The sequence below is a fragment of the Anabrus simplex genome, chromosome 2 (genome assembly GCF_040414725.1).
Source record: "Anabrus simplex isolate iqAnaSimp1 chromosome 2, ASM4041472v1, whole genome shotgun sequence".
In the NCBI taxonomy this organism is placed as follows: Eukaryota; Metazoa; Arthropoda; class Insecta; order Orthoptera; family Tettigoniidae; genus Anabrus; species Anabrus simplex.
In genome coordinates this window covers 975,639,825-975,652,677 of record NC_090266.1, presented here as the reverse complement: position 1 = coordinate 975,652,677, position 12,853 = coordinate 975,639,825, and the positions used below count along the sequence as shown (strand labels likewise).

The window sequence follows — 12,853 nt, the reverse complement described above, 5'->3', positions numbered from 1 at the left end:
ATTTTGTTTCAGGTAAAACTCGGATCATTTCTTCGAACTAATGTTTCAGCAGGGTTAATAACACCCACTTGACCGTCCTTTGGATCCAATTGATTAACGTACTAACATAACTAGACACTGACATCAGCTAGCTTTGACACAACATTCTATCATTAGCAATGGCTCCACAAGAAGTCCCATCTTCTCTTCTACGACTTTCTGATAAATTCAACCGTACATATTTTAACACACTTGATACGTACACACTTTTATTTCAAATAACTGACATTGATTTTACTATAAATTTGAACTCATGCTATGGGAATGGAGTAAACATCCCCCTTGGATGATTGTGCTTTTACACTCAAGGCCGTCACAGTCCTAATAATGTACAAGAAGGGGATCCATTTTGGTTTTAAATGCTCAAATGTTCATGATTAACCACATTATAATCTTCAAAAACTGTTAATTCACAGTATTTTTTAACATACTTTCTGTGCAAGTGGTACGTGTACAAGCTGCTGACATGTTAGAGAAGTTGTGGCCAGAGTTGGGACAGCAGTGGGAAAATGATGTAAGCCTCTTCAATTAATGTTTTGAAGAACTGATTTATTGTTTTGGAAATTTTTATTTATGGCGATGCATAAGATATCTTTTTTGGACATTTGAACATTGGAAGAATGTTATAGTACAACATTTTATGAGATCATTGTCCAACATTTTACTCTATAGTTTATAAGATTAGAAAGATCACGTATCCATTAATTTTGAAGATTGATATAGGCTGATGATGCCCGCAAAAAAGGGTGAAACATGTACCTATGACTTTTATGTATTATGTATAAATTTTAACCACATGAAATAGTGGATTGTATTGTATTGTATTGTATTAAACAGGTGGATCTATAAATATTATAATAATATTTGTGATATAAGAGATCGAGAAGCCGGCAATGATGCATGCACAAGGTAACCAATCAGGCTACAGCATTTTATCCTGGACTTTCACATTCACCAATTAAATTGTTTCTTATTTCGACCAATTAAAGGTCTCTTCATTTCTGCTGCTCAATGTTCGAGATGTTTCTTTTATGCAACACAAATTTTGCCACTAAAAACGGCACGTGTCTCTATAGTCTGTTTCACAAGTTAGATACATAATTTTGAAACTCATAATTACATGATAATTTAAACACAAAAATGTTTCCAAACCTAATTCTTCCAATGTTCAAATGTCCAAAAAGATATCTTATGCATCACCATAAATAAAAATTTCCAAAACAAAAAATTGGTTCTTCCAAACATTAATTGAAGAGGCTTACATTATTTTCCCACTGCTGTCCCAACTCCGGCCACAACTTCTCTAACATGTCAGCAGCTTGTACACGTACCACTTCCACAGCAAACTGTCAGTAGCTTATTTAGTTCTTCTTCCAGGTTGAACTGTATTGTTGTTTCCTGCACATTCTATACAGTTTTCCAACATTTCAAATACATTGCTGCATTCTTTGTCAAGAAAGCTGAAATACCCTTACTAGTTCTGAGGTAATTAATCTCCCAGGCAGCTAAATCAACTATGAGAGTAGTTATTGTTAAATAGCCTTCTCTCTCTGGCAGATGTACGCCCCACACTTGTCAGGTAGCTGGGGATTGCCGAAGCTATTACGTAACTTGAGGGTTCGTCCTGTATGTCCATGCTGTGACCTACATATTGTGTAATCTATGTATAATAACTGAATAGACCACGGAAGCTTCACATTTAAGATTGTCAGTAGCTTGTACACACATGACCCCTACCACAAACTGTTAGTAGCTAGTGCACACATCACCTCTACAACAAACTATCGATAGCTTGTATACACGTCATCTCTTAAACAAACTATCATTAGCCTGCACACACATCACCTCTACAACAAACTCTTGGTAGCTTATGCATATCAAGAAGAATTTGCATCACTTCTGTAGATCGTGTCAGCATTCTCCAGTGTTCAGTGGATATACAGTATCTTGACTATAGAGTAGTCCCCTAAACTGACTACTGTATAAATCTAAACATACCTACACTTACTCCTACATCTCAAAACCAAAACAAGCATATAATTTGAAGTTGTACAACCATGAAGGAAACTTTGTCATACTAGTGTGAACATTATATGCAAATTAGGCTATGATGAGAAGGCTCATATTGGAGTTTGTTGAATACCGGTAGTGTTGAGGACTTGCCTTGCATGAGCCGGCCACAATCTCTAACTGCAACCAGTGACCACTCGCTGGGATTTTGGCTGTAGGGATCCCTGAGGCTTATAGTACTTTGTTGAGTGATGTTTTCTTGATCATTGCAGGACATGGTGTGTCTTTCCAAATTGTAAGAAATCTTTTCAAACTTCATCCTTGATAGTCATGGCAAAGCACAACTTTTACACCTCAGTATTAAGGGGCGTGTTATACATAGTGCTGGATGGACTGTTTGGTGTTGGTAAAGAGGATTTTTGACTGATGAATACTGTATGTACCTCATTCTTGTACTATCATCAAAAGTGTGTTTTGCTCATCTCAGATACATTGTATAGCCAGAGCAGCAAGGAGGAATCTCAGTATGTTTTGGGGTAGTCTTTCATGAGGTATGCCTTGTCTACTATTCACAGCAACCACAAATGTCCTCAGTACTGGGACAGTATCCTTCAACTCAGTGTGGAACCATATTGCTGATAGTTCAAAGAAGAATTAATTCATCGGGAACAAGTTTGTTGCTTCCATAAATCCGTCTGCCTCAGCTTTGGCTTTGACAATATGAAATTGGCTGAGGTATAAGTGATGATTGTAACATAATTCCTTTTGCAGTTAGTCCCTATGATAAATGGTATGAAGGTGTAACTTATTGAGTCAGTTGTTGTGTGCATTTCAGTGGACTTGGCTGACTGATATGCAGTAACTCCTTCTGGTTTGTTGAGGAAAGCAACAGAAAAATACCTCTCTCCTTATTTCTCTAGTATCCGTCTACAGTGACGCCTAGTCTATCTATGATGGCTGGTAATGGAACCATTGGGGATCTAACCAGCCCTCAGGCTGAGGATTCAACATACCATTGAACATGACTCTCACGTCCATTGAACAGGGATCAGCATGTCCTTCATGACGATGCCAACATAACTGGTCTGGAGTGGTCTCTTGCTTTGAAACCTCATTGAACATGGACAGAGTCATTCAAAACAAGATTTGTAATCTGCATGACGCGCACAGAATTAACCAATTTAAAAAATTAGACCAACAGTAATATGATGGTCTGTTGGACGGTATGCCAAGGAGGAAACAAACAGGCATCACTGTATGGGGATGAGCTACCAGGTATTCGGTGCGCTCCAGTTGCCATCCATGATGTAAACTGAGAAACCAATTCTGTATTCTTGAACAGCAATACAAGTAATTTTCTGTTGGTGGACAAGCAATAGATACTACAGATGTTCTTTTTTCATGTCTCACATTCACTTTTATGTTATGCTGTTCAGGCTTTGGGTGACGCAAAACATTTTCTTAATTGTTTACAATGTTCTGTTTTGAAAAGTTATTTATAGATGATGTTTAGCTTTTGAGGAAAATGTAGATATTTGCAAATATTTTGCACCTCTCATATAACTAAGAAAATAAACTTTGAGACTCTTATCTACAAACCTATATCTACCAATTCTAAATATTTCTTGGTCATCGCTTTATGCCCCTTATGAATTTAGGTAGAAGAACCTCTCACCAGCCTTTGCATATTTTGAATTGTCACCATTAACACCACTTTAGCAGTTTGGCATTATATAAGATCTCTGTTTGCAGAATTAATCCTTTGAGAGTGGAAGAGAATAAATATAACCGTAAAAAGTGGCTAGCACCATAGTATAAGCAAATATATGATATAAATTTTGCTCAATTCCTTGAGATATTATTTTTGTAAAGTGATTAATTTGTTTTTGCACCTCTGAAAAATGTATTTTTAAAATTAAATTTTCTTGTTAAGCTCCTATTCAGTGTTCCCAGTCATTCATTTGTATAACTCTGTTCCTTGAATGGAAGTAAGATATTTGCTATTTGTTATATATAAATGCATCGCATTGTTCTTTAAACCAGCTCAGCTGGTATAGACGTGAGATGGTGAGACGAGATGAGATGGTGAGAAAAATCTGTGGAATGTCAGAACAATATGTTGAAAGTCTGTTTCGATTACAATATGGTCGTGAAAATTCAATATTCATTGACATGCCCCACAATGGGCGACTTAAACGCACTCTACAGTGTGCTAGCAGCAGTGCCAGACCTGTAGCTCAGATCCTTTCAAACAGAACAAAGATGGCCTAGGCCACCATAGCTCAATTGGTAGAGCAACCGACGCGAAATCGGGAGGTTGTGGGTTCGAATCCCACTGGTGTCCGGCTGGCCATTTTTGTTCTGTACTTAACATCTCTTCAACACGTACTACATGTACGTAACACGACCTAATATGTTGAAAGTCTGTTTCGATTGCTCTTTTTTTTTTTGCTTTACGTCGCACCGACACAGATAGGTCTTACGGCGACGATCATAAATGCTTGGTAAATGGCTAGTTACTTAGGAAGGATACCATTATATAGCACCACTTAGTGGAAACAGCAAAAATTTCACATTTGTGTGGTATTTTCAAAGTTCTTTTTTTTAATAGGCTTTGCATGTTTCAAAACATCAACTAGAACTACCATGTCAAAATTAAGTGACATGCTTTTTAAACATGGAACATCCTTGGAGGGGAATGTAAGGCACAGCGGTAGAGAGAAGTGGGTGGCCACTAAAAGTGAGTGAGTGAGTGAGTCAAAGGAGGGTGATTCATTTTGCATGAGACCTATTGTACGGCAGTAATTGTTGCCAAGGTGTGGCTTAGTTATGTTTTACATCTGTTGTCATGGCATCTGTTAATGCATCCAAAGATGTAATTACTTCTGACAACAGTAAACCAAGGCGTTCTTGTCTGGTATTCCTTAATCAATTATTTAAATAATATAGCCCTGTATTCAATAGAACAGGAGTGACATTTACCGTATTTACCCCCCTTTTTTTCACTTTTTTCTGGCCTGAAAAATTGGGAGAGAAATTTATGCAAATCTAAATTAAACATGGAAATGAAAAAATTGAACATAATTACCTTACTTAAGTTACAAAATGTATTTAGGCCTAAAATATTACAAAATAATCAAAAATATGTATAACACAATTAATTTTAATAAAAAAACAAAGGCAATAATACATTCCCTAGCAATAATTATACGGAAACTGTCATCTTTTAATGTCATGCGAGAATTTGCTGAAGATCGAAGCCAGATACCCGAAATATATTAGAATACAGTATTAGAGTAAACTCTGTAAAACTGCCTCCACTAATATGTATTTCACTCCATAGCAATAGACTCACCATGTCATTCATCATCGTTTTCTTCCAAAGTCATCTGCGATGAATCACTCCCATTCTATTCCATCTCCCAGATGCAGTCATCTTCAGTTCCATCTAGTTCGTTGGAAATGCCAGTTTTCTTGAAACTTTTCACAATAATGTCTTGTGAAATCAGTTCCCATGCACAAACAATCCACTCGCATATTAATTCTGATGAATGCTTCTTGATCTTCCCGGTAGTTGTCAGAGCATGAGAACCTCCTGCCATCCATTCAGAATATACCCGCCGCACGTTGTCTTTGACTGGCTTGTTGACGCTTACTGTACATTAAGAGGCTGCAAGACTGACGTCAAGCCACCAGAAATTATTGCAGCATCAGTCTTCTGGTTGACCATTTCTTGGCGAAAGTCATCAACAAGATGGCTACAGAAACTGTCCAAAACCAGGAGAGACCTGTCGTTTAAGAGATGACCCAGCCGTCTTCCCTGCACAACACACAGCCAATCCTTCTTGAGATCTGCCACCATCCATCCTTTCTCCTGGACATGAATGTGCACACCGGAAGGAAATTTCCCTTTAGGAATAGGTTTTTTGCTTGAAAACTATATAGGGAGGAAGTGTTTGCCCATCCACAGTAACAGGCAGCATAACTGTGCAGCGAAGCTCATGACTATGCTGGATGCTCCCTTTTCGGTAATTGTGAGTGTTTCTCGGCATGTCCAAGAAAATCGGAGTTTGATCTACATTTCCGATTTGCGATAGCGGGTAATTGTACTCACGCTGCTTCCTAATTACAAATCTATGACACTGCATGATTTTTTCACTGTGGTCCTTCGGAAGTCGCTGGCATGGAGATGTCCTACTTTGAAGAGAAAGATTGATCCTTTTTATGAACCGACAAAGCCACCCTCTGCTTGCTTTAAAATCAGGAATTTTCAAGGTTTTTGCTATTTCTACAGCCTTTAACTGGAGCATCTCGTGGGAAACTGAAAAGCCATCATTTCTCAATTGATTTACGCAAGAAACAACTTCCTTTTCAATTTCTGGATGCTTCCCGGTTTTTGTCCCCAAAATGATAAAGTTTTTTCCTTGGTACACTGTAATTCTTCTTTCTGCTTCCGTCAATAATCCATGTGTGATGGTGCTATGGAAAATTCATGAGATGCAGCACGATTGCGGTTATTCTTGGCAAATTCTATTACAGACAATTTAAATTGTGCGTTGAAACTACAGTTTTTCTTTCCCATCATGTCACTAACAAACACTTCACACAACAATTCACACGTAAGAACACTGTTGAAAGAGATTACTGTATGCTTGTAGGTCACAGCTGGTAACAAGGGCGGGTTATGGCTAGTAGTCACAGGTGTGTTCTGGCCCCAGGCACTGGAATGTTGAGTAATCAGTCACTTCCACCTCTCCTAGCATGAGAAACATGAACGGGAATTTCCAAACTAGTTTCTAATTTTCTTACATTGGCATGAATCACTAAAGAATCCTTATATTTAGGATACAATCATTACAACTGGTGTTATAAGTTGGGACATGTTTTGCTCAACTGTTGTAAGCATCTTCAACCATAATAAACTTAACCTAAAGTTTGGTCAGGGCCCCGAACCTAGTGACTTAAAGTATAATAGTTCTCTAAGAACTAATGTTCTCATAAGTGATCATCAATAACCGTATAATTAGTGTAAGCTTCTAACAGTTTCACATAATTAAGATAATAACAGTACATTCATATTGATGGAGGTTAAAATATATCAAATGACATAAGCTGATAATAAAGTAAATAATCATATTAGATTTCACATTGCTATCAGTCAATCACTAAAAAACTGTTTTACAATACTTCTAAAATTCATTTTAAGTTAGTCACAAGTTAAATTTCATTCTCTTGCATAGAAAATGAGAGTCAGGTATGAAAAATCACTTAATAATTAGTTGACTAGTGGAATAGTTCACATCACAGAATTAATCACGCCTGAAACTGCATATGTGTGTCGAGGCAAGTATCCAAATTTCCTTTAATAATAAGTTAAAGCCAAAATAGGTGCCCTTGCATTTCTACTGGGAGTTCAACAAAGACCTAGATGAAGAATAAGACGCAATGAGCGTGTATTGAAGTCCCTTATGTTGGAAGAGAGGCTACTAGTCACCTTAGCTGCTCGAGGCTTTAAGTCACTAGGTTCGGGGCCCTGACCAAACTTTAGGTTAAGTTTATTTTGGCTGAAGATGCTTATGACAGTTGAGCGAAGTATGTCCCAACTTATAACACCGGTTGTAATGATTGTATCCTAATTATAAGGATTGATAAGTATTGGAGAGGTGGTTTATCTTATTGTTTTTTATTTATGACTATTATAATCTATGTCCAATACAGTTTACAGTGAAATTTATAACATGTAATGAATCACTAAGACGAGATAAGTCCATGGTACGCAACTAGTAGAAAGCATAAATGAATGTGGGGTTGGGACGCTATTAGTTATAGATAAGGTTTTTGCTCTATGAAACCAACATTTCATCTTAGGTCTGACACAGGACTCATCAGAGTGGGAACTTATAAAATACTGCATCAATGTGGTGTCCACTATGTAATACTCTAGTGGTGTTCTGCCTGATTTGCTATATGCCACAGCTTTTCAAAACAATTAGTTATCATGCTACATTGTTTGTTCATAATTGTTTAAATTATGTAATGCAATTCTCAGAATGTCCGTGTATTATAAGCAGGACACCAACATTAACTTTGCTTTAATCTAGGAAAAATGTTTTTCAAAGACTTATGAAGTAATAGAAAGTTTATAGGGATCATTGCATAAGTCTTATCTGACAATGCTAACATTACTCAGCATAACAATCATAAGCAATGAAGAAACATAGTCTTGCGTATTTAACATTGAAACTAAATGCTATCATCACAGTAGATTTGAAAATATTTGTCAAGACCAAAAAAATCTGGTAAGAAAATTCATCAGCCTGCTTCATCAGCTTATTTTGTAGGGCCATTATGCTTTCCTGCTCTGTCAAGTCAGTGCCATCTTGTTCAGCTCATTCAATGTCTTACATCAGTGAACCAGTACCCTCGTATCTGAATGTTGCATCATTTGTTGCTGATGAAACTTTTTAAATTTTTAAAAAAAGAATTACCATTTTAGTTATCTGATGATATAAAATAGAAACTATTGGCAAACCTAATTGTAATCTTGAAAAGTACCTATTAGGGCTGCTTCAAGATATGAAAACAACTTTTTGAAAGAAAAAAAAAAAAGTTAATTGTAGGTAAACTTTAAACAATTTTTTAGACTTAGTTTGTTAATTTTCTAACAGGTTTCATATTTCCTAAATGTCTTTTAATATATTAAGGATATAACAATGTAATTTTCTGCTTTTTAGAAAATGTTAAAAGAACAAATGATCTGCCATGCATCAGGTGACTTCTCTCACCCCTTTATTGTTGGTTTCTACCTTTATCACGTTGTACAGCAAGACAAGGACTCATCTAAAGGTGTGTGTCTTTTTTTTTTTTTATATATTTTCCATTTACTGCAATATTTTAAAATAAAATAAATATATATATGTACTGTAAAATAAGAGTTTTGTCTGTACATTGCTCAGAACGAAAAAAGAATGGCATTTCTGTATTGGCTGTGTCCACAGTAAGAAGGAAATGGAATTTTTAATTTTCTGTCTGTCTGTCTGTCTGTCTGTCTGTCTGTCTGTCTGTCTGTCTGTCTGTCTGTCTGTCTGTCTGTCTGTCTGTCTGTCTGTCTGTCTGTCTGTCTGTCTGTCTGTCTGTCTGTCTGTCTGTCTGTCTGTCTGTCTGTCTTATGCCCATCGCGAGATAACAGCTGAACAGAATTTATTGAAAGTTGATGTGTTAAGCTGGGGAATAAGGCACTGCAATCAAGGTTGTAGATAATTTTATTTGCGCTGGTTGAAATGGCCGCTTAGTGGAAGGCCTAAAATTTAATTCTCAAATATCTGTGTTATTAATGGTCCTATAGATAAACACCACATAAGAAAAGTTATAGAAAATACAATTTTAGATCATTTATGTCTAATTCAGTTTTACCATACTGGCTGTGATAACAGACATATTCCTAATTTAGACTTTTGTTGCTTCATCCATGTCAACGTGAAGCATCGCTAACATGGAAATATTGTTTAATCGTATTTACTGGCGCTAGTAGTGGTTTTAGTCATGATTGCCTTAAGGTGAAAACCGCATGGTCGTCAACCCATATTGGCAAGGAAAATTATAAAGATGACTACCGAAATGAGAAAATGTCGTGAAGGAACATCGTGAAAGGAGGAAGGTCTTCCTTTACATTGGATATCCTAATATCTCAGAGTTGGAAGAAAACTAAATAAAAGGCCTACAATATCTAGTCCATAAAATTGATCAACAATAACATTACATTGACTATTGTTTGTTGTGACGTGCTTTGTCTCCTCTGCTCCCACTCATCTCCAATAACCGAGCTCGATAGCTGCAGTCGCTTAAGTGCGGCCAGTATCCAGTATTCGGGAGATAGTAGGTTCGAACCCCACTGTCGGCAGCCCTGAAAATGGTTTTCCATGGTTTCCCATTTTCACACCAGGCAAATGCTAAGGCTGTACCTTAATTAAGGCCACGGCCGCTTCCTTCCCACTCCTAGCCCTTCCCTGTCCCATCGTCGCCATCAGACCTATCTGTGTCGGTGCGACGTAAAGCAACTAGCAGAAAAAAAAGAAAAAAATGGATCTCCAATAGATAGCATTACTGCCGCTTGCCTAGTAGAACAACCTGCTTGAATTTTGACAGAAAGGAGCTGGTGAGTTAGATAACTTTCTTTTTTAGCATGCCATTCCAGTGGTTCATACATGTTTTGATCACTACTGGTAGGTGACACACTGGTTCCTTCATGCTATTTCAGAGCAGTGTTCACCGCTGTCTGTGGCTGGGTCATTCCAGCTCTGGAACTTGCCACTCCTAGAACACCAGCGTAGTTCTGTTCATGAAAATGGGGATACTGTGCCATTTTTCACTTGACCCAGCATTTCATGTGATAACATTGCATTTAAAGGCGATGTTCCATTCAGTTAATATTGTACTCTGACAAGAATGATGATATGATTGTGATGACCTACGAGGGGGGATCAAATATAAACTGAATTTAAAAAAAATTCATTTATTGAAAAACACAAGGCAATTACAATTTATTTTTCCACATAGTTTCCTGCTTTGGAAATGCATTTGTCCTAGCGTATGGGCAGCTTTTTGATGCCCTCATCATAAAAAGAACAGGGTCATGTCACCACCAGTTGCACACAAAGTATTCCACACTGTCATCACCACCAAGCTCGATAGCTGCAGTCGCTTAATTGCGGCCAGTATCCAGTATTTGGGAGATAGTGGGTTCAAACCCCACTGTCGGCAGCCCTGAAGATGGTTTTCCGTGGTTTCCCATTTTCACACCAGGTGGGGCTGTACCTGATTAAGACCACGGCTGCTTCCTTCCCACTCCTAGCTCCTTCCTGTCCCATCGTCGCCATAAGACTTGTCTGTGTCGGTGCGACGTAAAGCAACTTGCAAAAACAAAAAAAGAAAAAAAAACCTCTCATCATCTTCAAATCATTGCCCTCCTAGAGTTTCTTTAAGCACTCTGAACAAATGGAAATCACAGGGCGATAAGTTCGGGCTGTAAGGAGGATGGTCAATTGTAGTCCAGTGCATTTCCTGTAACTTGGAGACAGTTAGAGGTGCAGTACTTGGCCACACATTGTCGTGGTCTCGAATCAAATCGGTTGGTCTCGTCTTTTGTGGCAATATGCAACCCTCGCCTTGTTCAACACCTCGCAGTAGTAAGCAGCATTGATCGTGCGTTGCTCATGCAAAAAATCAATCAGCAATAATGTCTTTAACCGCACTAATGTTTTCGTCAGTAATACTGGTCCGAGGACGGCGATCGTGTTGCTGATTTTCCACATGCTCTCGTCATTCCTTGAACTTTTTATGCCAGGCAAACACATGCGTGCTTGACAGTGTTTGATCACCAAACTGTGCAGTCAATCTCTGGCAAATTTCCACCTCTGTAACTCCTGCACGAGCAAGAAATTTTCTAATTATGAGTTGCGCAGTGGAGGGGTGTACCTGTTGCTCTGACATCGTGAGCGTTACTAATGAAATGGTGGGAAATATCTAACAGCACACTCTCCACACTCCTAACAGTCCTGTCTAAGCATAGCAGAAGCGCGTGGTCAGTCCTACCCACTATTGATGTTGAGGAACAAAAATCCTGTTTATATTTGATCGACGTTCATGTGTGGAATTCAGTTTATTATTCGTCTGTGTCTGTAACAACATTATGGGATAAATGGATGTGTGAATTTAAAAGAAACTTTGCATTCGGATTAGAATAAGGTTAAGTAGATTGACCGTGATATTAGCTGTAAGTTGTTCAAAAATTTCAGCAGGAGAGGGTGCTTCAAAAGGAACCTGAAGTATAAAACTCGATGTATTTCTCTTATGGTTGTTTTACATGGAAATAGCTCATGGTGATTTTCAGTTTTATACCTTTTTTTGATGCAGTTGAAAATAAGGGAAATAACAGTGGCACTTGTCTGAATGTTTAAGTCCAAGAGCAGGTAACTAACTCTACAAACTGTAAAGAGAGTTGCTATGGAGATTGTTCTGGCAACATTTTAAAGGCTTTGTACATCTTGTCAGTATTTTTTTAATATTAACCCAATACATGGCTTTCTTGTACTTGAGAAGGAAGAGATCAAATCAAGATCAGCAATAAACCGAGCTCGATAGCTGCAGTCGCTTAAGTGCTGCCAGTATCCAGTATTCGGGAGATAGTAGGTTCGAACCCCACTGTCGGCAGCCCTGACGATGGTTTTCCGTGGTTTCCCATTTTCACACCAGGCAAATGTCGGGGCTGTACATTAATTAAATCCATGGCCGCTTCCTTCCCACTCCTAGCCCTCTCCTGTCCCATCATCGCCATAAGACCTATCTGTGTCGGTGCGACATAAAGCAACTTGCAAAAAAAAAAAAAAAAATCAGCAATAATGCAAAAGAACATGGATGTGCAAAGGGCCACAGCGAGCAAGGAAGTGAGTACGTCACAACAAGCCACTGACAGGTAGAGGCATGCCCTCTAATGTGTCTCAAAATCTCGGGGAGCGATTTGAGGTATGGACAAACACGTTATCATGCACATGCTAAGTGATTGTCCGGCAGTGACGGGTACTGAAGCTAGTAAGTAAATAAATAAATAAATACATACATACATACATACATACATACATACATACATACATACATACATACATACATACATACATACATACATACATACATAATTGTAGATTGTCATCTCTTTCAGCATTCAGAATTAAGGGCCTCCACAAACCTCTATTTCCATCTAGCTATGCAGTCTGGTTTAGTTCCACACCTCTTGCCCTGAAATTATTAA

The 12,853-nt window shown here is 38.0% G+C and overlaps 1 protein-coding gene and 1 non-coding gene across 4 annotated transcripts in view; both read left to right on the top strand.

Moving 5' to 3' along the window:
• Positions 1–12,853, top strand: part of Iml1 (GATOR complex protein Iml1) — a 724,094-nt gene that overhangs the window by 596,715 nt on the left and 114,526 nt on the right. For all 3 annotated transcript variants that reach the window (XM_067141784.2, XM_067141783.2, XM_067141785.2), the window contains one exon: positions 8,784–8,895. In XM_067141784.2, coding sequence (XP_066997885.1) covers positions 8,784–8,895 — 112 coding nt within the window. The remainder of the gene's footprint in view (positions 1–8,783; positions 8,896–12,853) is intronic.
• TRNAS-CGA (transfer RNA serine (anticodon CGA)) lies at positions 4,321–4,397 on the top strand. The gene has a single exon. It is a non-coding gene; the product is annotated as a tRNA-Ser (tRNA).